Below are 25,937 nucleotides of genomic sequence, written 5' to 3' on the forward strand. Positions count from 1 at the left end.
ACAGGAAGCGCGTCCTGCCAGTCCACACTCGCCGGAACCCCTCCCCGCTCCCTGCAGAACACCTCTGGCCAACCTCAACCGGCTGGACCAAGTTCCCTGGGTCTCCACCCTCTCTGGGAGAGTGGGGTGGCCCCTATTCCATCCATCCTGGCACCGGGCGTGCAGAGATAGCTCTGGGTCGAGGACCCACCAGTCCCCCAGATGTCAGAGGTGGATCCAGTGAGGCAGCCCAGGCGTCCATGCAGGCCACCCTGCACCCTGGAGGTCTGCCCTGCCCTCACCCGGAGCGGGGGTACCTCCTGGGCAAGGACGTGGGCCAGCTGATCTCAGGCCACCTGGCCCATGGGTCCCCCAAGGGCCCCGAGCCAGAGCCAGTTGAGAGAACAGCTGTAGGAGCACCCCACGGTGGGACCTGGCCCCTTGAGTGTGGCGAGATCCCCACGAAGCCCAGTCACCCAGGCGCTCTTTCTGGGGACCTCGGGGGCCTGCAAATCCCCCAGCCCAGGGCCCTGCACCCCAGTGGCGGGTGTGTGCACCCCAAGTCCTCACCAACAACCCACAAGCCCAGCCCCACTCTTGACACCGTCCACGCCCCACCTGTCGGCTCTCCAGACCGCCAGGGGGCCGCAGCCCCACCACCCACAGAGCCCCCTCCCACCCCCGACACAGAATCCCCCACGGCACCCGGGGTCAGTGAAATCGAGGCTCCCTCTGCCCCTAAGAGGCAGACGGACTGCAAGCCCCAGGCCCGCGGGCGAAGGGGCCACAGGACCCATGAGTGGGACTGGGGGAGCTCCATGCCCATGAGAATTGCCATTTATTCCCGAAGTTGCCAAAATCATCACCGAGGATTCACCGAGGGGTGTGTGAGGGGAGGCAGCGGCTCAAACACTGATTGAGGGACAGTCAGGAGCTGGGGGAGGGGAACTGGCGGGGCCCCCGCTGCCCCTCCCCCTTCTAATGCCGTAGGAAGGGTCCTCCTCCGGCCAGCACCCTCCCCAGCCGCGTCCAGTTTCTCTCAGGGAGGCGGGCGGGGGACACAGGAAGAGGCTGTAGTGTGAGTGGGCCCCAGGAAGGGGAAGGGCGCTGGGGGAGGCAGGGTCCCCCGATTCACATGCACTCACAACACTGGTCTCCCAGGAAGCAAAATGGGGGAGGCCCCTCCCGCCCTGGATTATAGGAGGAAGGGGTTAGTGTTGGGGGCCGGGGGTCCCGGGGGCATCATGGGGGGCAGGCCAGGGCCCCCGCCGAGGGGAGAGATGTACGTGGGCGGCGCTCCCGCGACCGGGGGCACAGGGCTGATCCGGAGCTGGTTCAGGGTGAGCGTCGCGGGGGGCGCAGGCTGGAAGGGGTTGGTGATGGAAGGGCCGGTGGCCGGGGCTCCTGCAGGGAGGAGGGCGCGGCAGTCAGGGGTCTGCCCGAGCCCCCGTGCCCACCCGCCCCCGCAGCCACACTCACCACTTGGCAAGAAAGGGTTGGAAGCCTTGGCCCCGGGCGCCGCGGGGCCCGGCCGGCTCACCAGCGAGTCCAGGTCCACCAGCGCGGCGTTGGGGCCCAGAAAAGACTCGGGTGTCTTGCGCGTGGGCGGCGTGGGGGTCGGGGTGGCCGCGGGCGGGGGGGTCCCCACAGCCTCAGCCAGAGAGCCCCCGACCCCGCTCATGTCGAAGGCGCCAGGGCTGCGAGCGGGCACCTCTCCAGCGAGCAGCTCCAGCTCCCCTGAAGGGGCCGCAAAGGGGCTCAGGGGAGACCCCGAGACGCAGGGCCCAGGAGAGGGGCCCCGAGCCCCGGCGGGCAGGGTCCAGGCACCGGGCTTCCACCTCAGGGGCATGGAGGGGGCAGGCCCAGCAGCGGGGACAACTTCCAAGAGGCTGGGACCACTGGGGTGGGGGCAGGTGGAGCGAGTACCCTTCGTGGGGCCTGGTTTTGCTTTTTTAAAGATATCAGAACCCAGCTATGTTGGGAAAAAGGCACAGAAGCAGCTGCAGAGAGGCTGGAGGACGAGACCCCGGCCTGCTGCCTCCAAGCAGTGAGCGTTGCTTGGACATGGACAGAGCACAAGGGACTCCCAGCAGTGGGGTGCACAGGCCAGGCCAGCGGCAGCATGCCCACCCTGCGCGGGAACCCCAGCAGGCAGGTGAGGACGGGGGCGCAGCCCGCAGAAGGGCCCTAGGGACACGGGACGCCCTGCCACGGTCACAGGCCCAGCAGCACCCGGGGAGCTGCAGAGGGGACGCCCCGCACCACCTTTGCAGCTTTTCCCTCCAAACCTGCCATCACGGCAAAGGACACATGCTCGTCTCTGAACACCGGCGGGTGAGTGCCACGGGCGCCCAGCGCAGGCGGGGTGGGGGCTCACCTGTGCTGCTCCCAGAGGCCGGCAGGGCCGTGCGCAGGCGGTCGAAGTCAGAGAACTCGTCAGCCTCCGTGTCAAAACCCCCAGCCACTGTGCGGGGGTCAAGATGGCACTCAGCTTCCCCAGGAGACTGGGCCCCCCAGGGGTCTGCCCCCCCAGGCCCCCTCCAGTACCTGCAGTGCCATTGGTGCTGGGCTTGGCAGGGGATCCCCCCCAGGGGTCTGAGAAGGCCGGAGCTGGGGCCCAGGGGTCAGAGGCCAGGGGTCCGCTAACTGGGGCCCCACCTGGGGCAGGAAGGAGGCATGTGAAGTGCTGGCACTCCCCTCCACCCCTCTTACGCCCCGCGTCCCTGCAGCCACGGGCCTGGCCCCTCCCACCTAGCCCCCATTCCCCAATCCCAGAGACCACCTCCAGCCCCACAGCTACCAGTCCCCCACCCCCAGGGCTACACACTGGGGGCAGGGATTCTCACCATCGGAGCCCCCCCACGGGTCGGGTGCTGGTCCTTCTCCAGCCGCAGGGGCCTGGGTTCCCCCCCAAGGGTCAGCTGGGGGCCCTGCAGGGGCAGCAGGCCTCCAGGGGTCCCCAGAGGCCGGGGTAGGGGCTGGACCCCCCCAAGGATCAGCAGCCTGAGGGACAGGAGGTCCCCCCCAAGGGTCCGAAGCAGGGGCAGCCGTGGGGAGGGCAGCAGCCATGGACACAGGGGCCCCCCAGGGATCAGTGGCAGGAGGAGCAGCCGGGGCCGTGAAGACGTCAGCAAGATCCATCAGGGATGACTGCAGTAAAAGAGAAAGGGAGGGGTGAGGGAACCTCAGACCAAGAGGGCACCTCGGGGGGAGGGTAGGAAAAAAGTACCCAGGAGGAGGAGGGGACCCCAGACTTCGAGAGGGGACCTTGGGGATAGAGAGGGGATCCGGGGATAGAGAGGGGATCCGGGGGTAGAGAGAAGTGCCCAGAACATGCCCAAAGAGAAAGGACACCCCGAGAGCAGGTGGGGGGGTAGGGAGGCGGCCCACCAGGAGGCTGAGCTTCCGCGGACTGACCACCGCCGCCGGCGCTGCTCTGACAGGCTCAGCTCTGCCTGCCGCCTCCCCGCCCCACACGGCCCCGCCATCGCTCTCCTCACAGCCGTCAGCAGGCCCCACACGGACACACCGTTCCCCACCAACCCAGACCGCCAACCAGCCCTGCAGGACTGAGGACCAGGCCCCCTTGCCCCGCGCCAGTTCATGGGCTCCGGGCAGCACAGCAGTGCACACACCGATCCCGGGCTGTCCCTGGGCTGAGCCAGGTCCCCCTGGATGCAGAGGGGCCCCTAGCCATGCCCCCCACTCCCAGGAGCAGGAAGCTGTGTGCACACTGAGGTCACCTTTGGCCAAGGCTGGCCCGGGGCCACCTCACCTCCTCCTGGCCCGCGGTCTCCCTCTTGCTCTCCTCTATGGCCATCTGCAGTCGCAGGTCGTCCCCACGGCGGATCCGCTCCTCCTGATCCACCCGGAGCGGCAGGCGGGAGGGATCAGACTCTGGGTGACTGGACTTTCATTGCGCCCCCTCCCCCAAATGCATAGCCCCAGAACCCCCCGCCCACCCAGACAAGGCGACTGAAAATTACAATGGGATGTGGACAAAGGTGAGATGTGAAGGCACATGGGGGCGGGGCGGGGTCGGAGTGAGGGTGCTGTACGGGGACAGCCGGGGGCAGGCGCGCCTGAGGCGGGGGTCTCCTCCCGTGGGGTGGGGGTGCTGGCGGCAGCGAGCAGTGCGCCCTCAGCCCCGAGCCGCTACACACGGGTCCCATAGAAGCTGGAGTGGGAGTGTGGGGGAGGGGACCTAGGGAGGGTCTTAGGGGAGCCTGGTGGTCGGGGAAGCTGCTCTGACCTTATCGTGCTCCTCGCGGCTCAAACTAAGGGCCAGCTGGAGCTGGGCGTCATCCTCGGGGCCGCAGGACGGGGGCTGGGGGAGAGAGAGCGTGAGGGGGCAGGGCCGGGGAGGGAGAGTGAGGGGGGCGGGGTCAGAGAGGGGGCGGAGCCGGGAAAGGCGTGTGAAGGGCGGAGCCAGGTGGTGGGCGGGGCCGGGGAGGCGGGGAGAGACCGTGACCACGCGCACACACAGAAGGAGGGAGACAGAGGCAGGGCCCCGACGTGGTGAAGAACGGCAGACAAGCTGGGGTGGGGCCGATCTTCCAGAGAGGAGGGGGGCAGAGAGGGAGAGCTGGAGGGGCGGAGGCGAGGCATGGAGATGGAAACAGAGCGGACTCAGACCCGCGGCCTGCGACCCCACCGAGCCGTGCCAGTACCTGGTCGGCCTCCTCCTTGCTCATGGCCAGCGCCAGCTGCAGCTGCAGCTCCTCCTCCCCGCTGCTCTGCGGCCAGGCCTGCTCCGCCTCGGGCGGGGGCCCGGAGCCCACGGCTGCGGAGGAAGCTGCGGGAACACAGCCGCTGAGACCCCGAGAAGATGGGACCCAACAGGGGGCCGAGTCTGAGACGAGACGCCCCCGTGCCCCAGTGGGATGCAGGCTCCGTGGCTGAGGAAGAGAGAGGCAGCCCCACCTGGGGGAACGACCCGGGTACGGAGGGACGGCCCTGAGGGCCTGGGCAGAAGTCAGCTGGTGAGGGCCAGGGCCCCGTGGACCTCTGAGCCAAAGGCCTAAGCTCCTGCTCTTGGTTGAGGGGTGAATGGCCTCCTCCCCCTTCTCCAGTGGGAGCCAGGGATCTCGGTCTCCAGGGCTGGGCCCGGGGCTGGATGCTAGGAGGGGACAGCCTGCACAGCTGGCCCCTACCCCGCTCTAGGCACCAGGGGTGAGTGAGCAAAGGCTGGAGAGAAAATGAGGACGAAGACCAGAGGGAGCAGCAGCCTTCCCCTGCAGCCCCCGCCCCCAACACTGCACCGCTCCACCCTGGCCATGGTCAGCAGAGAAGCCCCTGCCCACCTGCTGGCGTGCTGGCGTACTGCCGTGACCCCAGCCCGCGGTGACCCCCGCTCACCCGTGGCAGTCTGCGCCAGCTTCTCCTTGGTTTTGAGAGCGTGGGCACGCTCCTCCCGCAGCCGGTCCTCGTCGCGCAACAGGGCCACCAGCTGCCTGGCCTTCTCGCGCACGTTCACGCCCTGGTCCTTGCCATCGCGGTCCACGTACTGGAAGTCCTTCAGGGTCTGCACGGCGTACATGTTCTCCTTGCACTGCTGTGACACGCGCTCCGAGCCCGTCTTGATGAGGTACTCCATCAGCGTCATGGCCTGCGGGGGCATTGTTTCGTCACCCAGGGCCCAGCAGCACCAGGAGATGAGCCCCCCGGGCATCAGGAGCCCAGCCCCAAGAACAGTGTGCCAGCTCGCTCACAGAAGCATTGAAGCAGGCAAACCCAGAGCCCGGACTTGGGAGACAAAGATGCTCTGAACAAGGTGGGTGATGACGGCATGACACGGAGCCCCTGGGGAACAAGGACAAACTACGGGGCGCGCAACCTCCGTGTGTCTCAAGGCACAGCGGGGGGAGAGGCAGGCCTGGCCCACAGCCCACGCAGGTGTCCCTGAGCAGCACAGACCTGCTGTTTCAAAAAAAAGAAGACAAAGGCCACGCTGCTGGACCTGGAAGGTCACACTCGGGTGCCCAGTGCACACCAGGAGCCTAGCAAGTGTCGTCTGAGGCAGGGACTCCACACCCGCCTGGCACGACTGGAGGATCACGGCCTCAGAGGGAGGGAGAAACAGCCTTTGGGATCTTCTCATTTTATGACATTGGAACACACTTCCTTCCCAACAAGTCAGATGGGAATACCCCGCAACCCACAGCCCGGGCGAGGCCTCTGAGAGCGAGCAAGGGCTGGGCCCATCCAGGCCCTGCGGGAGGCCCCGGGCACAGTCCTCGGGCACAGGGCACACGCAGTCTGCAGGTGACACCTGGGCCTCCCAGACCCACTGCACCGCCCTGGGCTGCCACGTCAGCAGAGGGGCCACCCCGGGGCCATGCTGGAATTCAACCGGGTCACATCTCCACTGCCTTCCCGGGAGCCCAGCTAAGGTCTGGCACGGCTCCCGGAGGTGTGTCGATATGGTTACCAGGTTGCTGGAGATTAGTCTTTAACTGACCCAGAGGTGTTTACACCTCACCCCGCATGGGGACCACAGGCTCCTGACCCCCCGGGGTTCAGCGGCTTCCCGGGGTCACACCCACACGTGACAGCAGTCCCCAAGGGAAAGAGGGATGCCAACACCATGCTCCAGAGACCCACACACCAGGCCAACCACCGCAGCCCCGTCCAGAAGCAGCCCTGGCACCAGTCTCAGAACGCTCATCTCAGGGCTCTGAGCACTTTGGAACTGCAGTGTGCGAGCACAGGGACAACCTAACCCCTAGGGGAGCGACACGTGTGAGCGCCGTGCGGCCGCCACACCTCACCCTCCGCACAGGAAGTGGGCATCAGTGACCGCAGCCCCGGGAGTCCCCGTCACCACCTCAGGTGCCGTGTCCCTGGGAGACGAGCTACCTGTCCCTGCCCCGGGCACATAGAGGAGCCAGCAGGCTGCCTCAGGGGTCCCAGCCATGGGCATGTGCCAACAGGGCTCAGCAGGTTGCCCCGCCGGGGCCAGGATCCCATCTTGAGCGCAGCCCCGCGCAGGCCACACGCCAACAGCGCTCCCTCACACCAGGCGCGGCCGGAGCCCCAGCTCGTGGGCTCTGCTGCAAACCTGCGCGCCTCTGCAGGGCATGGGGGCAGCCCCGGAGCAAGTGCCTCCACCGTCCTCACCAGCAGCCTGGTCACCTGGCCCCGTCCCTCCCCAACAAGTGACTCAGGCGATCAGTGACCCGAGTGGGGCGTGGCAGGGAGCCAGCAGCCCTGCAGCCTCCCCAGGCCTGGCGGCCGGAGCGGGCTCTGGGCCACGAGACCAGAGCCTCCCTGTCCTGCCCACCCCACACAGAGGAGACCCTTGACCGCCCAAGTTCACGGACGGGACTCCTCAGCGCTCCTGGGCCCAGGAGTCCACTCTCCAGAGGTAGGCCCCAGCCCAGCCCTGGCCACTCCTGGACCCTCCTTGGGGCCCCAGGCCCCAGAGAAGCAGTGAAACGGGAGAGGGCTGTGTGCAACCGAGATCCCTTCCCCCAAAGCCTGGGGTCTGTCCGTCTCTCTGTGCACTGGATAGGGGCGCACCTGCACAGCACAGGGCTGGGGCACGAGCATGGACCCAGAAATCCCGGTTCTGGAAAACGGCAAGCTTCCGTTGATCACTGGACAGTGATCCCCGCCTTGTGTGTAAGAGCAGATAGTGCAAGCCACTCAAAAGGCACCGTCAGGTAGCCAGTTATGCCCCATCATCAGCCCAAACTTAAACACTTGGGAATGTGAGGCTTTTTAAAGTAACAAACCTTTGTGCTTTTAATGGGGAATGATCCCTAAAACCCAGACTTGTTTCCCTTTTTAAAAGCAGAGAATGGCTTACAGTAAAGCTCTCTCTCTCACGCAGCTCTGAGTTCTGGAAATCAGACGTGGCTGTACAAGCACCACTGCAGCAAAGATACGGAGCCGTCCCACGGCCCCTACTCTCCCTGGGGCTACTACCCACTGCCTGGAGCCCCATGCACAGAGGACCCCGGGGATGACAGGAGGTGCAGAGGGGGCTGGGCTTGCGGCACCCGAGAGTGGACACGGAGCATCCACGTAGGCCTTGAGAGAGGACCAGCCTAGAACCTGCCCCTTCTTCCAAGTTCACAAGGCTTGGGGCTCTCCTGACGGCACAGGGGATAAGAATCCAGCTGCCAACGCAGGAGACACGTTCCATCCCTGGCCCAGGTGGCGTGAGGTCCAAACCACAAGCCGCCGAGCAACTAAGCCCACGCGCCACAAGCAGGAGCCTAATGTCCCAGAGCCTGTGCTCCGCGACAAAAGCAGCCGCTGCGGCAGCCGCAGCCCAGCACTGCCGTAACAATGGCCCTGACTCCACAAGGAGAGAAAACCGCAAGGGTGAAGATTCTTAAACTCGTCACGTTTGTTGCCTTCACTGAAAAGACACAGAATTCCAGCTCCTCCCGGAAACCAGGAAAAGTGGGCCTGCCTCCGGGTGTCCCCCCAGTCAGCCGCCCCCCTTGCCCGGCGGGCCCCCCCCAACACCGACCTTGTAGACGTGCCGCCAGTTCTTGCCGTGGTCGTTGAGCCGCTTCCAGATCATGCTCATGATCTCGGAGAAGGCGACCACGTTGTAGGTGAGGTCGGCGATCTCGGACATGAGCGAGCTGGACGGGCCCCAAGGGTCGTTGCTCGTGGCCTCCCGCACCTTGATCTCGGCCTCCGAGTAGTTGTGGACGATGTTCTTCACCTGGCGCCGCAGTGAGGAGGTCGACATGGCGGCGGGAGGGGGGGTGGGCCCCGGGGCGAGCAGAGCCGGGTGGCGGGGCGGCGGGGAGGCGTGGCAGTGGCGGGGGGGGCACCGCATCTGGAGGGTGGAGGGAGGGCCTTCAGAACCAGGCGCAGGGCCTGCAGCCGCCTGGCCCTCGAGGTGCAGGACGGGGTTCCTGCCGCAGCCGGCGAGGCGCCGCCTGAGTCACCCCACTGGCTCTCAGTTCCTCAATCATGCCCAGCACCTTCCTGCTCCGGTGGCAGAGCCTGCAGGGGGCCACGAGCCCTTGGGGCACACCCCAGCCAACACTTCCTAGCCCGCACCTCCAGAACCTCAGTTTTCTGCTCTGTAAGATGGGTCCTCGATCCAGAGTCTAGACACGGGAAGGGAAGCCAGGGGTCGGGATGCGCGCACTGTCCCCGCGGGTGGGTCCTGAGACAGCCACCCCGCTCCTCCTCCCGTCCTCCGCTGGGCTCCACAGGAACCTCCAGCCCAACCCACCCCCACACCAGGGCTTGTCCTCGTGATTTCCTAAGCGTGTCTGACTTGGGCTGAGGCCGCCCCCAGAGCCCGTGGGGGCAGCAACCACATAGCTCTGGACGGCCGAGGCTTTTCCCGGCAGAAGAGCTAGCCCGGAAGAGCCACTCAGTAAATGGAGCAGGAAGGAAGGGAAGCGGGGGTTGGGGGAAGGGGGCAGTGGGCAGGAGAGACCTCCAGAGCAGGTGGGGGCAGAAACGAGGGCACACAGGGAGGAGGCTGAGAAAGGGAGATGGCCGGGAGGGGGTCCGCCGGGGGGGAGATAAGGAGGAGTGCAGCCCCCTGGCTGGGCCCTGGCGGCGTGCGTGACACTCAGGGAGCACGGGACACACATGATCTCATCTAACACCGACACCGGGTTCTAACAGGAGGAGATGGGTCACAGAGCTAAAGCGCCCAGCTAAGGTCACACTAGGCAGGCGGCGCACGCTCCGTCCCAGGCCACCTCAAGCTCCAAAACAGGTCCTTTAACTTAACCTGTGCTGAGGGGAGGGCGACGGAGAAGAAACAGAAGAAGGGGACGGGGATCTGCAAAGCCCTCTGCAGCCTCGCCCAGGGCCACGCCTGCGCCTCTGCTCCGCTGCACACTCGGTGACGCCTCACAGGGAGGAAGCCAGGCCCGGGCATCCCCCAGGGCAGCCGGGTCCCAGAGCAGGCTCTGACCATCGCCCACAGCCTCTCCTGTGGAGGCCTCCTACCACCTGAGTCCCTGCCCCGAACGCAGGGGAGCCAGGCACTCGGGCACGGCTGTGAATGGCTGGAGAGACGGCCAGGGCTAGAGACAGGCCCAGCCAGACACACGAACACGCGACGCTTGTGTGCGACACAGAGCAGGGGCCTTTGAGAGGAAGGGAGAGAAAGAGGAGAGAGGCACAGAGAAACCTGGGCAGAGACACAGCTACAGATAAAGAAACGAGACCAGAGCGAGGCAGGGAGGCAAAGAGAGAAGACAGAGGCCCAGAGACAAACAGAGGCTAAGCTGAGGCTGAGAAATCAGACAAGGATATGGGAAAGAACAACGAAACTTGTGTCCAAATTCCGGCCTCCCTGGGATTCAGTTTGCTCAACTGTGAAATAAAGCAAAGGATTTCCAGCTGCCAGGTTTGTTGATTAAATACAATGGGAACATAAAGTACTCAACTCCCCGACCCATAGATAATAAGAGCTCAATAACACTGGCTAATTTTCATTATCAGAAAAAAAACATTTTCGAAAGAAAATGTGCTATCTTAACACAGTGTGTTTATATTAAAGAACGTTAAAAGGAAAACAACACAGCAAAGCTAAGACTTCATGGGTACGGCTAAGAAGGAAAAGGTTTTTCACAATTGGCTGACCCAAACAAAATTACTAGACCAAATAAAAGACAAATGATATGACAAAATTCTCCAAGAGTTACTCAGATATCAAAGGATATCAAACCTTAACCGTGTGGGAAAGAAAATCTACAAGTACTAATGGGAACCAGAGCTCCCAGCAGCTAAGGTTAGGCTAGAGGCGAGAGGCAGCATCACCTCCGTTATTAGGCACGGCTGCCCTACTATTTTAAAGACTAGGGAACTGTCTGGTCAGCTTATAAATATTACAGGCTGGCACAAAGTGGACCTCTGACTGCAGAGTCGGGCTCTTCACCGCTCACTCATGAACCTGGGAGGACGACAGACCCGCCGAGAGGGACTCGGGGCTGGAGGAGACGAGCACCAGGACAAACATGACACGGGAGGACGGCGGGGAGAGAGGCACAGACCAGAGACACTGGCATTAGTTCTGACCCTCCGACGCCCGCACGTGACAGAAAAGCACCAGACCGGGAAAGACACACGGGGACGAGCGCTCTGTGGAAACGCCGAGACACACACGGACACGAGCACCGGCGAGGCCCGGGGGACCCGCGGGAGGCAGACGCAGGAGCGGCGGAGAGCCGCGGGCGGTCCAGGCCGGGCGGGCGCAGACACACGAAGGCCGCGGAGCTGCCAGAGCGCGCCTGCCCGCCCCCGCCCCCCGCCCCCCGCCCGCGCTCACCTCGGGCCGCTCACGCCGCGCTCCGGGGGCTCATGGCAGGCAGCCCCCTGCCCCCGCTCGGCCTCGGTGTCACGGGGAGCGTGCCGAGCCTCGGGCGGCGGACGCGGAGCCGCGCTCGGGCACACGCGCGGACGCACGGAGGGCCGCACGTCGACGGCCCCGCCGCCCCGCCGCCCGGGAGGGGCGCGGAGAGCCGGGCGGGGGAGGGGAGCCGCCGAGCGGACGGGAAGCAACCGAAGAAGGCGACGGACCGGAAGCGGAAGTGACCCCGCGACCCGCCCGGCCGTCGTCTGCGCAATCGCCACTTCCTAGCCCCCGCCCTCTCACGTGTCGTCATTTCCGGCGCGCGGGACCCGTGGCCTTTTTGCCTTATTTCCGCCCGCCGCCGCGAGCCGACAGAGGGTGGGTACGCAGTAAGAGTCTGGTCGGGAACGCATCGTCTCCAGACCACCCCCGCGCGCAAGCTCCGGACCCCCGGGCCGCGCGCCACCGCCGGCGGTGCCTTGGGCGACCTGAGCTCTTGGGCCCACCAGGCCAGCCGGCTGCCCGCCCGCCGCCCTCCCCGCTGTCTGCTGGGCCAGTTCACTGCCCCCTGCTCCCCGGGGCCACGCCCCGGCCCGTCCCAGCGCGGCAGGCCACGCAGGCGAATGTCACCTCGGCTGCGCCAAGGGCAGGGGCACCCAAGCCGGGGTTGACAGCCTGTCGACCTCCCAGAGCCAGGCCTCAGCCTGGGGCCCAAAGAACCCGAGACCTGGAGAGCAAAGGGTTCACACACACGGGACACGTAACAGCTCCATAAAGTAAAATACAACAAAATGTTTAATGAGCAAATTCGTCTTAGCAAATATGAAACTGCCACAGAGAGGAGGAGAGGGACAGGGGCCACGGGGTGGGGGGAAAGTCTGGGAGACTAGAGAGAATCGACTACGTAAGAAACCAGGAGGACACCGGGGCGAGGACCAGAGGCCAGGAGGACGGGAGCTGTGGTCCTGAGAGGGAAGGGGCAGGGTACCGGGCCGGACAACAAAATTCAAAAGAGTTTGGCCATAAAATATAAACACACTGTTTCTACGGTGGGGAAGGGTAAGAGAAAGGGGGTATCCGGGAGAAGACTGCTTCAGGGAGGGGCTGTCGGGGTCCAACCCCTCCCTGCGGTCACGCCCTCCCCGCCCTTCCCTCTGTGTCTGTGGGTGCGTGTGTCTGTGTGGGTCTGTGTGCGCACTTCCCCAGTCCCCGCCCCGCCCCAACCCCAGCCCACCCCCACCCTTAATTGCTGCCATTCCAGTTGCTGCCGGCTGTCATTCGGCTGTCACTCCTCTGCCCATCGTCTTCAGAGGGGGAAAACGGGGGAGCAGGAGGGGGAGAAGCCCCCAGCCAGCTCCACCCCTGCCCTCCCCCGCCGCCTCTACCAGAAGTCCCGGCGGTGGTAAGAGTCGGGGTCACAGTATTTTGTGACGACCACTCTGTTGGCGAACTTGCGACCCGTCAGGCCCTGCATGGCTTTCTGGCAGTCAAACACAGAGGTAAACTCCACGAAGATCTGTAGGAACAAGACGCGGCTTGTGAAGAAAGACCCAGGCCTCTTAGCTTCCTCTCAGCAACCAGCAGCACCCACCCAAACCCAGAACTCCACGGGAGGAAGAGAGCTGGAGAGCGGCCTCACTGCAGGTGCAGGGATTCACCCAACACCCTCCAGCGCCCCAGGATCAAAGAAACACAGAACGCAAGGGCATGGAGAGCGGAGGCAAGCTCGAGTCAAGAGCCCAAAGGGCAGGCCACAGGCAGGCTCAAGGAGAGCAGTCTACCTGCACCAGGCTCCCCTGGGTGCTCCCCAGTCCCCCGCAGCCTTGGGGTCTCCCTGAGACCAAGGATGAAATAAGGACGCCTCAGCAATTAGTATGCACAGCCAGGCTGATTCCAAAGAAAACACTTGAACCTTGATCTACTCAAGATTATCATCTTGCTTGAACCAGCAGCTGACAGAAGTGGAGGGCGGGGTGGACATAACCAGCCTAATTCAGAACAAGGGGAAACAAAGAATTCTAGAAAATACACCCTAATGCTTCGACAAGCAAAAACGGCTTACTGAAAAAAGAGAAGTCTGAAAGCAACCTGCAGGATTCTTATTTTGATCAAACCAACTTAAAAAGACATCTTTGAGACAGTAAGGGAACTCAAGCATGCCTAGGTAGACAGACACGAAGGGTAGTTTTGCTAGTGTATGAATGGTATCATGTAGGTTTTTAAAAATAAAGATGTTTTAGTCCTGTTTACAGTAGTTCTCAGCCAAGGTGGATGTGTCCCCAGGGGGCACCGGGCAGCCCCGAGGTGCTCTTCACCGTCACGCCGGGTACGGGACACAACCAGCTCCTGGTTGCTGGAGGCAGGATGGGGCCCAGGTGGCAGCACAGAGCCCAGACCCGAGACAGCAGTGGCCCAGACGGAGAGGAAGCGCTCCAGCGACACGAGACACACTTTGTTTCAGCAAAGAAACACAGAGGAGGAGATGGGAAGCCAAGGGCGGAAATTAAGACTGACAGCACCCTGGCATCCTGACACTGGCCAACGGGGCGCTCTGACCCAACTTAAGTATTATTCCATACGGTCACTACCACGCTGATGGTTTCCCTACTCCTATGTATGTTTGAAAAGAATGATAATACAGTCTGGACACAAATCTCACAGGCAGATCCCAGAGACCAGGCAAGGTCTTTGCATCCATTTCCCCACCATCACCTCATGGAGGCCCCTCCCGGGTGGGCCGCCCCTCTGCCCTGGGGCCAGTACATCTAGCGACCCCAGACCCCACACTTGGAAAGCAAGTCCATCCAGCCCCCTGTGCCCACAGCACCTCGCTGGGACCCCAGCCCCCAGCATTGCCCCTTCCCCTCTGACCCGCTCATCTCCCTGCTTCTCAGCTTCCATTCATTCTGCCCTGTCACCCCAAGTCTGATCACGTGACGACCCCCACCCCCAACACGTGCAGAGCAGACACAAGGTCCAGGTGCTGACACACCTTCTCCCCGTCCTCCTGCCAGACAATGGTAGACGGTTCGTCTGCAGAGCCCTGAAGACCACCTTGCTGTCACCCTGACTGCGGAAACTCCCAGCTCCGCAGGGCTGCACGCCCACCCTCACCTCCACTCGAAGACCTCACCGAGGTCTCCCGTGCCCACTCCGGCTAACCCCACGCCCTCAGTGCCGCCCGCCCGGGACCCTCTGTGGGCCTCACACCCTGCCAACCTTTCTGCTAAAATGGAGGGCCCTGCCCTACCCCCAGCCCACCTCAGGTCTAACAGTGTCCCGTGGACGCGCAAGTGAGTGGCTGGGGGGTCACGAGGCACACACGCTCCCCAGGGTGCGGCGAGGTGCAGACACCCGGAATGGGGGCAGGGCCAGCACACCTCGGTGGGCCAAAAATCAGAGCCTGGAAACCAGGGAGCGAACCGGGAGGAAGAGCTGGGGGTGGCCAGGCGAGCGCAGCAGAGGAGCCGGCCTGGGGACGGGGGCTGCAGCTGGGGGGCGGCTTTTAGCACTGCCGCCCCCAGGAGAGCCGACCACGTGCAGAGCAGCACACAGGAGCAGGCTTTGTGGCAAAGTTGCTTCACTGCAGAAACAAGTGCTCGGCCACAGCACTGCATCGCTGCCTCACACAATGCCAGGGTCAGAGCAGCACGTGTGGGGGAGGCGGGGGGCGGCGTGTATGTGTGTGCGCGCACGCGCGCACACGTGTGGGGTATCTGCACAGGGACGCACCTTCCCGCAGCCGGGCACCTCCACGCCATCCACAGGCCGCGGGATCTCGATGGACTTGACGAGCCCATACTTGCCGCACTCATCTCGCACATCCTCCACGATCTCCTCATACTCCTCGTCGTCCAGCAGCTCCTCAGGCAGCACCATGTTCATCAGGCACAGCACCTCTGTCGGGTGCCCGCCCATCTGCACCTGCGAGCTCATCAGGCCGGGCACTTGCAAGGTCACAGGGGTCTGGTTGATGGTGCTCTGTGGAGGGGAGGAGGCGGGGGTCACAGGGTGCCCAACCCTGGTGTGGGGGGACCCGCCAGCACCCAGCCCCTCCCCGCCCCCAGTGCCCCGAGCCAATGGAAGATGACGTGCCAGGGGGCTCACCAGCGTGGCATTCTTGGCGCCCACACTCGCCCTCTGGACCAGCAGCTTCTTATCTCCCAGCTGCATCCCATTCAGCCCCGCGATGGCCTGTGGTGGGGCAGGGGAGGGGCCGGGGCAGGGAGAGGTGGTCGGGGTCAGAGCAGGCTGCGTGGCAGACAGGGCACGGCAAAGGGGGAAGAGCTGCGAGCCCCGCGCCCCACCCTGAGGGGAGACCCCAGCAGGGCCGGGCGCGCCGGGGCCGGGCTCACCTGATCCGTGACGTTGATGTCCACGTACTCACAGAAGGCGTAGCCCTTGGAGAGTCCGGTGGCGCTGTCCTTGACCAGGTTGAAGGCCTTGAGCGGCCCAAACGACGTCAGCAGCTCTTTCACCTGCGCGGGCCGGGGCACAGTCAGGTTTCAGGGCGGGGCAGGGGGTGGGGCCCGGGGGTCGGGCCAGGGTGCCATCAGTTTTCGGGGCAGGCAGAGGCCTACCTGGTCGTCATTCAGGTAGTTGGGTAAGCCCCCGATGAACAGCTTGTGCGCCGAGTCCGGGACCACGGTGGACACGACTCCTGGGGGGAGGGGAGTGGAGCAGACAGGTTGCGATTCCTGGCACGGTCATGACGGGGACCTGGGGGCTGTCTCCAGGGGGGCCTGCCTGGCTGCCAGCCCCCTCCTCACGACACCCGACACCAGCGGGCACAGCCACACGATGGGCCAGGTCAGCAACCACACTCGCCCCAAGCTGGGGGAGCTCTCAGCCCCCAGGGAGGGTCGCAAGCCACGGCCTCCCCTCCCCCTCTGGCCCCAGCTCAGAGCTCCTGCCCCCACCCCCCTAACCAGGGCTCCCCAAGGGCCCCGACTCCCCGGGCCTGTCCACCCCCGTGTCTCTGGGCCAGGTCCCGTGGGACCTCGGGCCCAGCATTCTGTGTACGTGAGGCTGGGCTGTGCCCACCCCCTCAGCACTGAGCTACGTCCAGTGGGGGCCCCTCAACAGAGCAGCGCCTCAGGACTACCAGGTACCCACTGGCCACACCCCCTGCTGAGCGCCCCCCGCCCCCCAGCCCCCCGGGCTCTGCAGCGCTGTCCTCCAGCCCCTGGGGCCCACACCGTGGCCTGCTCCTGACTGCTTTCAGGGCCCACTGCGGCCGGCCACCTGGCCTGGCCCACCTCTTCGACCCAGCGCCAGTAGCCCGGAGGACCAGAGGGGCAGCGTTCCGCCCGGAGCGAGGCTCTTGGTGGGGGAAGCGGGGGCGGATGAGAACAACAGGCCGCCGAACTCCAGGCGGCCCAGCACGGGGGAGGGCAGGCCGCGTCCCAGCCACCACCACCCTGCCGTGCTGAGGCTGCCAGGAGGGCCCACGCCAGATCAAGCGATGCAGACAGAGGCTCTGGGCTGGCGTGGGTGCCCAGAGCCCCCATGGGCTCTGAAGCCTCCCTAGGCCCCGCGGCATCGCCGCCGCCTCAGCAGGAGCCCTAGCTGCCCAGCCACTGGCCTGGCCTGCAGACGCCTCCGGGCCACACAGGTGCACGGCCTCAGGCCGCGCCCCTCCCATCCAGGGTCCTGAACTGTTTCTTCTCCAACCAAAAGCATCTGTTGAATTTTACTAAATGAGTCTCTCTGGGGCTTTCCAGGTGGCTCAGTGGTCAAGAATCTGCTTGCAATGCAGGAGACCTGGGTTTGATCCCTGGCTCATGAATATCGTCTGCAAAAGTGAATGGCAACTCACACCAGTATTCTTGCCTGGAGAATCCCATAGACAAGCCTGGTGGGCTACAGTCCACAGGGTCGCAAAGAGTCAGACATGACTAAGGGACTATCACTTTCACCCCTTCAGTAATCTGTGAACTCGACTTCTTCGTTGAAGTAGAAAGGAAAATCAAAATATTGTGTTTAGGATTTGCCTGGTGGTCCAGTAGTTAAGAATCCACCCACCAACTCAGGAGACAAGGGTTCGATCCCTGGCCCGGGAAGATCCCACTTGCCTCGGGGCAACTAAGCCCACAGAACACAACTGAAGCGCAAGCGCCCTCAAGCCCCACACGAGGAGCCACTTGCCACGAGAAGCGTCACAACTAAGGAGAGTCCTCAAGCAGCAACAGAGGCTCGCACGGCGAAAATTGAATTGAAAACAAAAAACTCGGCATTACAGAGAAACTTCTCTGGTTTGAGACTGCTTCCCCCACATGCAGAATCTGGCTTCCTACCCCCTCCACAGCCCAGGAAGCACACTCCCCAGTCACTGTGGCTGGAGCCCCAGCCCCTCCATGGAGACCGGAGGCAAATACTAGGAGAGGAGACCGGCCGCAGTGAGAGCCAGGCTCCCACAAGGGAAGGATGACAGGCAGGCCTGCGTGCAGGGCTGAGGCACCAGGTCTAACCCTGTACTACAGGACAATCACGACACCACTGCACCCACAGGGAACCCCCAGATGGTGCCTGGCACGGCAGGCTTGGGCCAGCCTGCATCAACAGGATGGTTAGGACGCATTTGGGTCACCAGGAGGCACGGAAGCACATCCTGTGGCCTGATCCCCCAGACACACGTGCACAGAAAACACGGCAAATCAGCAGTAGGTCAGGGCCTCCCACAAGCTCCAGAGACTGCTGGCCTCCCCCACACTCTCAGCAGGGACCAGAGAGGAGCCAGGTGGTCCCCAAGGGCCACCCTCGCTGGGCCCCGCACCCCTGGCTTCACAAGCACAAGGACTGCTTCCAAAACGCGCCCTTCGGTGTGAACCTCAGCTAGGACAGCCCGTGTTTTCAACCCCCCGGGGGCGGTGATGCCCCCAACACAGGCCCACCCTCGGCACAGCCTGCAGGTCCGGTGCAGCCATGTGCTGCTCCTGCCCAGTCTGAGGGCTTTCCAGAAGGACCTTTTACACCATGAGTGTGACAGGGCCCCAACGCCAGCATCTGTGAGCATTCGGGCCAGAGTGACCGAGGAGCTCCACCAGAGACAATGTGCTGCAAGACACAGCAACTCTCCGGCCCATCAGAGAGCAGCCTCTGGGCACCCAGGTCTGCTTCGCTGTCCACCTACCCAGACGGCACTGACCACGTCGGGGAGACCTGCTTCAAGCCAGGGGTCAGCGGAAGCCCGGAGACAGGATAGAAGGGGACCAGCCGCCCGTCAGGCCCGAGGAGGAGCTCAACGGGCACGTGGGCACCCACATGGGCTCTGGCACGCGCGCACTGACCTGGAGGCCCAGAGCATCCCACTTCTCCCAAGACCCTAGGGCTGCCCCCAGCCCCCGACAGGCTGAGAGGCCCGAGCTGGCCCTGTGCACCCCTCAGTCCCCCCCAGAGCCACTCACCAGGCGCACGTAGACAGAGGGATTCTCCGACATGCCCGGCAGGGGCTGGGTAGTCATGAGGCCTGCGGATCTTCAGCGACTGGCCCTGAAAGATGATGCCGTCGAAGGCCATGGCCTGGGTGGTCTCGTCCACTGAGCGGAACTAAAGAAAGGACAGGAAAGAAGGTGGTAAGGGGCAAGGCGAGTGGCTGGTCAGAGCCCACCAAGGGTGCCAAGACCGCAGCTGGGTGGCAAGCAGACTGCAGAAGGGCCTGGTGGGAACAAGGCCTGCTCACCTCTAAGAAGGCAAAGTTCTTGTCCTGGTTAATCTGCACAGCCAAGACAGGGTTGCCAGGGCCTGCGTCAGCCCCCCCAGGCGCATCTGAGCGTTGAAGAAATCCATCATGGCCTCCTGCAGAGGAGAGAGGAGACAGGGGGGGGGCGGGGAGGGGAGGTGGAGAGAGGAGGGGAAGGGTGAGAGAGGGAGACACAGAGGGGTGGGGGGAGGGGGGGGGACAGTGGAGTCCGGGTGGGGCAGAGATCAGTAGTTGGGACAAACGCAGGAGAAAGATGAAAGAAACAAGGGCAGGGGGCAGCACAGGAGACAGCCAGGGGCCCCAACCGGGGAAGAAGGGAGGTCATCAGAAGAAGCGGGAAACGAGGGAGAGGCGAGAAAACAGACGGAAAGTGTAGAAGAAACATCCAGTGGCGACAGCAGGAAAGAGATGGCAATGAAGTGGAGCATCAACAGGCAGAACACACGGAGGGGTGGAGAGAGGGGCGGGGAGGGGGCGCGGGGGGCGGGGAGGGGGGAGAGAAGAGTGATGTGGAGGGATCTGGTCCTGGAGTCGGGGGCTGGTTTATCAAATGCAGCAAAGTGCAGGTTGAGAAAGTCAGAATGGACCTTACTTGCCTTCGCCGATGGTAGCAAACTTTTTGTTGCTACGAGGGATCTCAGCCCCACAATATTTCACTTTAAAGAGAAATGGAAACAACTCTTTTGATCTCGGGATTCTCGGGGGCGCCACGGGAAGGGGTAGGGAGAGGGGAGGGGACAGGAGCGGTGGGGAAGGCGGGGAGGTCAGGCGATCAAAATCAGAGCAGCGACCATGGAGGGGTGGGGGAGAGGACGGGGAGGCGGCAGAGAACAAGAGGCGTGTCAGAGAGGCTGGGGGCGTGCGTCTGCGTGTGTGTGCGTGTGCGTGTCTCCCTCTCTGTCTCTCTCCACACGGACTCGGACCACAGACTCGTGGGTACGTTATGTGTGTGCTTGATCCCTGGGCAGCTGGAGGAGGCTGGGGAGGGGAGATGGAGAGGGAAGAGGAGGGGAGGAGAGGGCCACCCAGCCCGGCCCCTGGCTGGCTCAACTCCATCGTCCGTCGGGAGGGGCCGGGGGGCCTTGCAGGCGCAGAGTCTGACCCGTGCAGGCTGGGGGAGGGAACGGAGGGAGGGAGGAACAGCGGGCACAGGAAGGGGGGGCAGCGGGGGCAGGGGAGGGCAGTACCTCAGTGATGCCAAAGGGGATGTTGCCCACGTAGAGGCGCCGGGCCTGTCTGGTCATCTGGCTCCCGACCACGGGCACCGGCGTTGGGGTCACAGCCAGACCATCAGGGGTCATGGTGGGGAGGAGGGCGGTGGCTGGAATCTGACCCGCAGCTTCAAGAGGGACAGAAAGGGTCAGAGGACAAAGTGTCGGAGCAGGGTCTGCTGAGGGCCTCGCCCACCCCGCCCCCAGCCCAGGCGTGGAGCCCACCTTGCATGGCCTTGTACTGCATGGGGGTGATGTGCTCAAAGCCCGGCGGTGGCACGTCCCAGTATTTGCGGACCTTCTTCTTCTTCTCGTGGCGGGGGGAGCGACTGGGGGAGGCGGGAGGGGAGAGCGGGGCAGGGCGACCTCAGTCTGACCAAAGGCGGGCCTGCGGCCCCCCCGGCTCCCCTCGGCCCCGGCTCGGCTCTCAAGGAGAGAGAGGACGCAATCAGGGCCGACCCGTTCTGGGCAGGGGACTCTTCCCGGTGCTCGAGCGAGCGGATGAGGACAGGGCGGGGTGCGCGGGGAGGGCGTGGGGGAAGGGGCAGAAGAGAAGCTCACATCAATCCACCGTGCTCCTCTTTAGCGCCTCTGGTCAAAGGTTTGCTGGGGGTGGGAGGGAAAGGTGTGGGGAGGGGTGACTGGGGACCCTCGTCTCCCCCGCACACCGCACCCCCCCGAGGGCACTGAGCCCCAGGGCTGGGGCAGAGCATCGCCCCCAAGCCCCCCAGCCACGAGGAAGGGAAGAAGGGCCAGACAGACCAGCTTCCAGCTGGAGAGGCTGAGGTGGGAGGAGGCGGGGTGCCACCCACCCGCCCTTCCACTGGGGCTGAGAGAACAGGGGGCAGCCTGGGAAGGGAAGAGGCGTCCGAGCAGAGAGCTGTCCCGAGAGACGCCGCCCCAGGGAGGCAGAGCGCAGCCCGGGAAGCCGACAGAGAACCCAGACCAGACGGGGGAAGGGGGGCCCTGACCCCAGACTCGTCCCCAGAAGCCCCCGCAGAGAGAAGAAGGCGGCCAGACAAGACAGCAGAGCCCCCAGCCCCGCGTGGAGAGGGGCCGGCGGCCCAGACGCAGCCCCGCCGCCCTGGTACCTGCGGCGCCGCCTGTCCCGGGAGGCGCTGCGCTGGTCCCGGTTGCGGCGGTCGCGGCTCCGGCTGCGGCGCTTGCGGTCCCGGCTCCGGAGCGGCTGTGGCTGCGCTTGCGGTGCCGATTCTCCTTGTCGCGCTCTGCGGGGACAGGGCCGTGAGCTGGGCGGGGGCAGCCCGGCCGCCCGCCCCCCCGAGGCCGCGCCCCAGCCCGGGAGGCCACCCCCACGGGGAAGGGCTCGCGGAGGGCGGGGCGGCAGGCTTCCTGTCCACGCACGCGGAGCCCGAGGGCCCTGGGGGCCGGGCGGGAGCAGTTACCTGAGGGGACAGGGCCTGGCAGGGCCCCGGGGTGTAAGGTACCTGAGTCTGCTCAGGAGGAGCTGGGGGGCCAGAGAAGTCAGAGGAGGCTGGCTCCTGGTCCCCCTCCAGGGCTGAGGGGCCTGACCCAGGGTCGTCCCTGAGAGGGGCAGGGCTAGACGCTGGGGAATCAAGAGACCCAGTGATGTTTTCCTGAAGGGACCCGGCGACCCCTCAGGAGACTCCTCCTCAACCAGCCGGCCCGCGCCCCACCTCAGGCCCGCGTCAGGCTGGGCGGGGCCGGGCAGCCCCCGGGGGGGTGGGGGGGGCACCCACCCGTCCCGCCCCGCCCCCAAGCGGACCGCCCTCCTGGGAGGCCCCGCCCACCACCCCCCGCGTCAAGGACGCAGGAGCTGGTGGGCCCTTCGTCCAGACCGCCCCACGGCCGCTACAGCCGGGGCCTTCGACCTCCCCTCCTTTGCCCAGCAGCCCGCCACCCTCCGAGGCGCGCGGCTTCTGCCCCACGCGGTCTGTAGTCCAGTCCCTCGGTTCAAAGAGGCCACTGGTTCCTCCACTATACTCAACCAGCCCTCAGACTCCAGTTCATTTTACAAGGAGGCGGGGGCAGTAAGGACAGGCTGTCAAAGCCTCGGGCATACTGCTTCAACTCTCAAGCTCTTCCGAAGCAACTACCCACGAACTTTTATAAATGAGTTTTAACACTAAAGCTACATACGCACCAGAAAAGAAAAAAACCCGTTGCAAACATTCAGATCCTGTCTAAAACCACACTCTGCTGCTTTTACTCCCGGGTTACTGTGGGGAAACACTTGCTGGGAGCGGGAATCTCGCTCACAAGAGACGAGAAAATTGAGGCTTACGGAGGTCATGTGACTTGCCCTGGCCAAAAAGCCTAGATACAGGTGAAGCCTGAATATGAACCCTGAAAGGTCAAGGGCAGCTAGGCAGGGGCAATACCTCTAAACACGAAACAGGCAGACCCATTAGGACCTGGCTGGAACCACTAGTGATGGTGAAATTGCCTCCTCAAAGATGAAAAGACTAAACGTGGAAAATATATCCAAGACTGGCACCAGGAGGAACGGGCAAGCAGTATGAGGAACATCCTGGTCCTGGGAAGGGGATGGACAACGGTTCTGGGCCTCTGGCTCCCCACTGCTAAGACGGGGAGACACCCTTCCCTGCAGCTGAGGCTCAGAAACATGGCAGAGAGAGGTGGCCACACAGTAAGCACTGGTGCCCGCCGGGTGTCGTGGACACAAACACGGAACCCAGGTCGCAGGGGCTGAGGCCTGGAGGAGGCAGGACCGCCAAGACAGACTCAGGGGCAGAGCAGCACGTGGGCAAAGCTGCCCCATGAAGCAAGGGAAACCCCTGCCCCACGCCAGAAAAAAAAAAAAAAAAAAAACAATGATCCAGCACACATCAGAACAGGAAGGGAGCTCTGGCTGCTCTAAATGCCACGGCCACGTCGTTATGGAACAACTCACCAACCCCAGGGACATGCCCAGGCTGAGGGCCTGGCCTCCCAGGGCAGAGGCGACACCCAGGCAGAGACCGGAGCGCGGGTGTCAGGGCCCCAGGGCAGCTCCATCAGCTCTGGCTGTCCAGCCTGGCAGGACGCGGCTCCGCAGCCCCGCAGACTCAGGGGCCGTTTCAGCTTCCTGCACAAAACCGTGCAACAGCAACCAAACCTCTAAACCTGTTTTCTCCTGTTATTTAAATAAGGCTCTTGGGCACCCCCAGGTGTACGGCTTGGGTACATCTGCTGGAAACGCGCGTCCACATTTCCGTGTGAGCCCGCACATTACGAACGATTTCACCGTTGAAAAGGTTCACTTATTGGGTACTGTAAAGAGGCCAAGCCACATGCCACACACTGTCGGCATGTGGCCCGCTGAATCTCAGCTCTGCCTCTCATCGGCTGAAATCTGGAAAGCTTTTATTCTTGAGCCTGTTCCCGCCTCTGCGAAGGGTACGAAATCACTTCAGCCTCGCGAAGCTGTTACAAGAACCCACTTAGGAAAACTGCAGAAAAGCTTAGCAATGTGCGTGACACATTGTGGTGGGTGCTGTAAACTTAACTGTTATTACTATCATCTGTTAGCGACCAAAAAAAAAAAAAAAACCAGCGACCTACATGAGAAAAAAATAGGCCCACAAATAGGCACTCATCAGGTGCTAGAACCCGCGTCTGCTCCCCTCCAAAGCCCGTGCTGTTAAGCAGTGCATCACGTATGGGACAGACAACCTGTGGGTAGGTACGCTTCCCCAGGCAGTCTACTGACCCAGCCACCCCCTCCCCAACTTCAGTTTGGGCCGAAAGGTGAATCCCAGCGCCCCTCACTCAGCGTTCCAGACACAAGCAGAGTAAACCTCAAGCCCGCCACCCTCCCTCGACCCAAATTTGTTCACTCTCAAACCGGATTAAGAAGGCAAGGAAATCTGCTAACTGTCCTACAACTCTCCCAGCGCTAACGTTCTTGGAGTCCCCAAACTAATCACAGCCCCGTGCTTGGACTCGCCGTCTCCCGAGGGGGACGCGCCTCCCACCCTCTGAAGTGAAACGAGCCCCCTCCTCGTTCAGTGCCCAAGAATCCGCTCCACGCTGAGATTTAGGAGGCTGGCGCGATCATGCAGGCCGTGGGGAGCGATGACAGACAAACACTCCGCACTGCGACCGCCGGGGGAGCCAGGGCCCCAAGAAGGGGTGCAGGGGTGCGGGAGGGGCACAGAGCATGGACAATGCGGCCGCTTCCACCGCCGCCAACCCTAGCAGCCCGCGGGGTCCCGGCGGCCGGTGAGCAGGAAGAGGGGCAAAGGCGCCGGGGTGAGAGGTGCTCCCCACGCGGTACTGCCAGCGCCCACGTGAAGGGGGACCCACAACCGCCATTTTGGAACAAAGGGGGCGTGGAGAACCAGGCCTAACCAGCCGGAAGCGGAAGTGCCAGGGCGTCGGGCGAAAAGGAGTTGCTGGACTCATCTATACAATCTCCTTTCCAGATTAAAAAACGCATAAATCCATGAGGTGACACCAGGCGAGCCCGCTGCGCCAGCGCCGCCTCCAACGCGACCACTCTAGGCGCGGAGCGGAGCGCGGTGCGCATGCGTCCGGGTCGGCGCCCGCCGCCCCCTCCCCGCCGCGCGTGGCACGCCGGGCGGTCACGTGAGCGAGGCGCGCGCCGCGGGACGGGAGGGGGGGGTGCGCCGCGCGGCCCTAAGAAGAGGGGGAAGCGACGGGAAAAATGGCGGGGGACACGGAGGGAAGCCAAGAACCGCCCCGCCCGCTGCCCCTCACCCCCGGCACTCTCACCTTGCTTATTCTCGTTGAGCTGCCGCTCGAACTCGTCGAAGTCCGACATGCTGAGGCGGCCGCGTAGGGCGCTGTGCAGCTTTCGCTTCGCCTTGCCGCGCGCCCGCTCCGGCCGCTTCGGCTACTTCCGCCGCTAGCTTCGGCTACTTCCGGCCGCCGCCGGCGCTCCGCCGCCTCCTACCTAATCAAGGCCTGGCTGCCCGCCCCGCCCCGCCCCGGCTCCGCCCCTCACCGCCTGCGCGCCCGCGAGGTGCCCCTCCCCCCAGGGTCTGGCGCCGAAACGCGTCGGCTATTTCCGGACCGTAGAGGAAAGCGTCCGGAGCGGTGACTATGGCTGCTTCCGAAAACACCCGAAGTGAGGGTTTCGCGGACTCTCCCAAGTTTTCGTAACTTTTCGGATATTAGCTCTTCCACGTTCGGATGTTTTCGGAGTTCCTTGCGTTCCTCTGTACCCAGCCCCCTCTAAGAATCCGGCTTCTTCTGAAAATTCAAACCGTCCCTTTGACTGCTTGCGCTGATTCTCCCCGCTCTTCTCCGCCGGCCCAGTCCAAGCGAATCGGCTACTTCCGACAGTCCTAACCGTCCCGGAGTCGGCACTTTCCGAAGGTTTCCGGCGCTCGCCTTCGGACCCAGTCAGAGATCTAGCTGTTTCCAAACTTCGGTTCCTTCCGGAGATTCCAGTGGCACCCTCCTCCCCTCCCGGAGAACTTCGGCTCCTTCCGCCACCACTTCGGGAAGACCCCCCACTCACGGGTGACAGCTTCGGCTTTTTCCGTCAGTGCTTCGGCTCCTTCCGGCTCCGGGAACCGAAAAGGGAGGGAGGACAGAGGCGAGGTGGGTCAGGGGAGAGGAAACGGAGAAGGGCAGCGTCCCAGCTCTCGGCACCTGACTCTCCGGGTGGGGAAAGGGGAGGAAAAGAAGGGCCGCTCCTGCGGAGAGCCTAAGAAGGCTGCGCGAGACAAAAGCAGCCAGCGGGGTAAAGGGTGCGCGCGGCCGCTGCGGAGGTTGCCAGCGCGGCTTTGTGCGCCTGCGCAGGGTGAAA

At 63.9% G+C, this 25,937-nt stretch overlaps 2 protein-coding genes across 3 annotated transcripts; both read right to left on the reverse strand.

Annotated features, from left to right (window-relative positions):
- EPN1 (epsin 1) lies at positions 795 to 11,527 on the reverse strand. Of its 2 annotated transcripts, XM_018063041.1 has the most exons (11): positions 11,243 to 11,527; positions 8,462 to 8,779; positions 5,338 to 5,587; positions 4,650 to 4,774; positions 4,232 to 4,306; positions 3,755 to 3,838; positions 2,826 to 3,129; positions 2,527 to 2,637; positions 2,357 to 2,443; positions 1,459 to 1,716; positions 795 to 1,383 (listed from the first exon to the last, which is right to left on the reverse strand). In XM_018063041.1, exons 2-11 carry the CDS (start codon positions 8,777 to 8,779, stop codon positions 1,175 to 1,177), a joined length of 1,821 nt encoding a protein of 606 aa, XP_017918530.1. In that variant the 5' UTR covers positions 11,243 to 11,527; the 3' UTR covers positions 795 to 1,174. The 2 variants fall into 2 exon arrangements, with proteins under 2 accessions (XP_017918530.1, XP_017918531.1); XM_018063042.1 differs by lacking the exon at positions 4,232 to 4,306.
- U2AF2 (U2 small nuclear RNA auxiliary factor 2) lies at positions 12,039 to 25,422 on the reverse strand. Its single transcript, XM_018063049.1, is given in 15 exon segments — positions 12,039 to 12,782; positions 14,999 to 15,247; positions 15,374 to 15,460; positions 15,622 to 15,744; positions 15,847 to 15,931; positions 18,680 to 18,720; positions 18,722 to 18,814; positions 18,948 to 19,009; positions 19,012 to 19,063; positions 20,156 to 20,307; positions 20,405 to 20,508; positions 20,741 to 20,785; positions 21,271 to 21,361; positions 21,364 to 21,405; positions 24,896 to 25,422. Coding segments are annotated over 15 exon segments (1,410 nt in total). The 5' UTR covers positions 24,945 to 25,422; the 3' UTR covers positions 12,039 to 12,647.

Source organism: Capra hircus, chromosome 18 (genome assembly GCF_001704415.2).
Source record: "Capra hircus breed San Clemente chromosome 18, ASM170441v1, whole genome shotgun sequence".
NCBI classification, from domain to species: Eukaryota; Metazoa; Chordata; class Mammalia; order Artiodactyla; family Bovidae; genus Capra; species Capra hircus.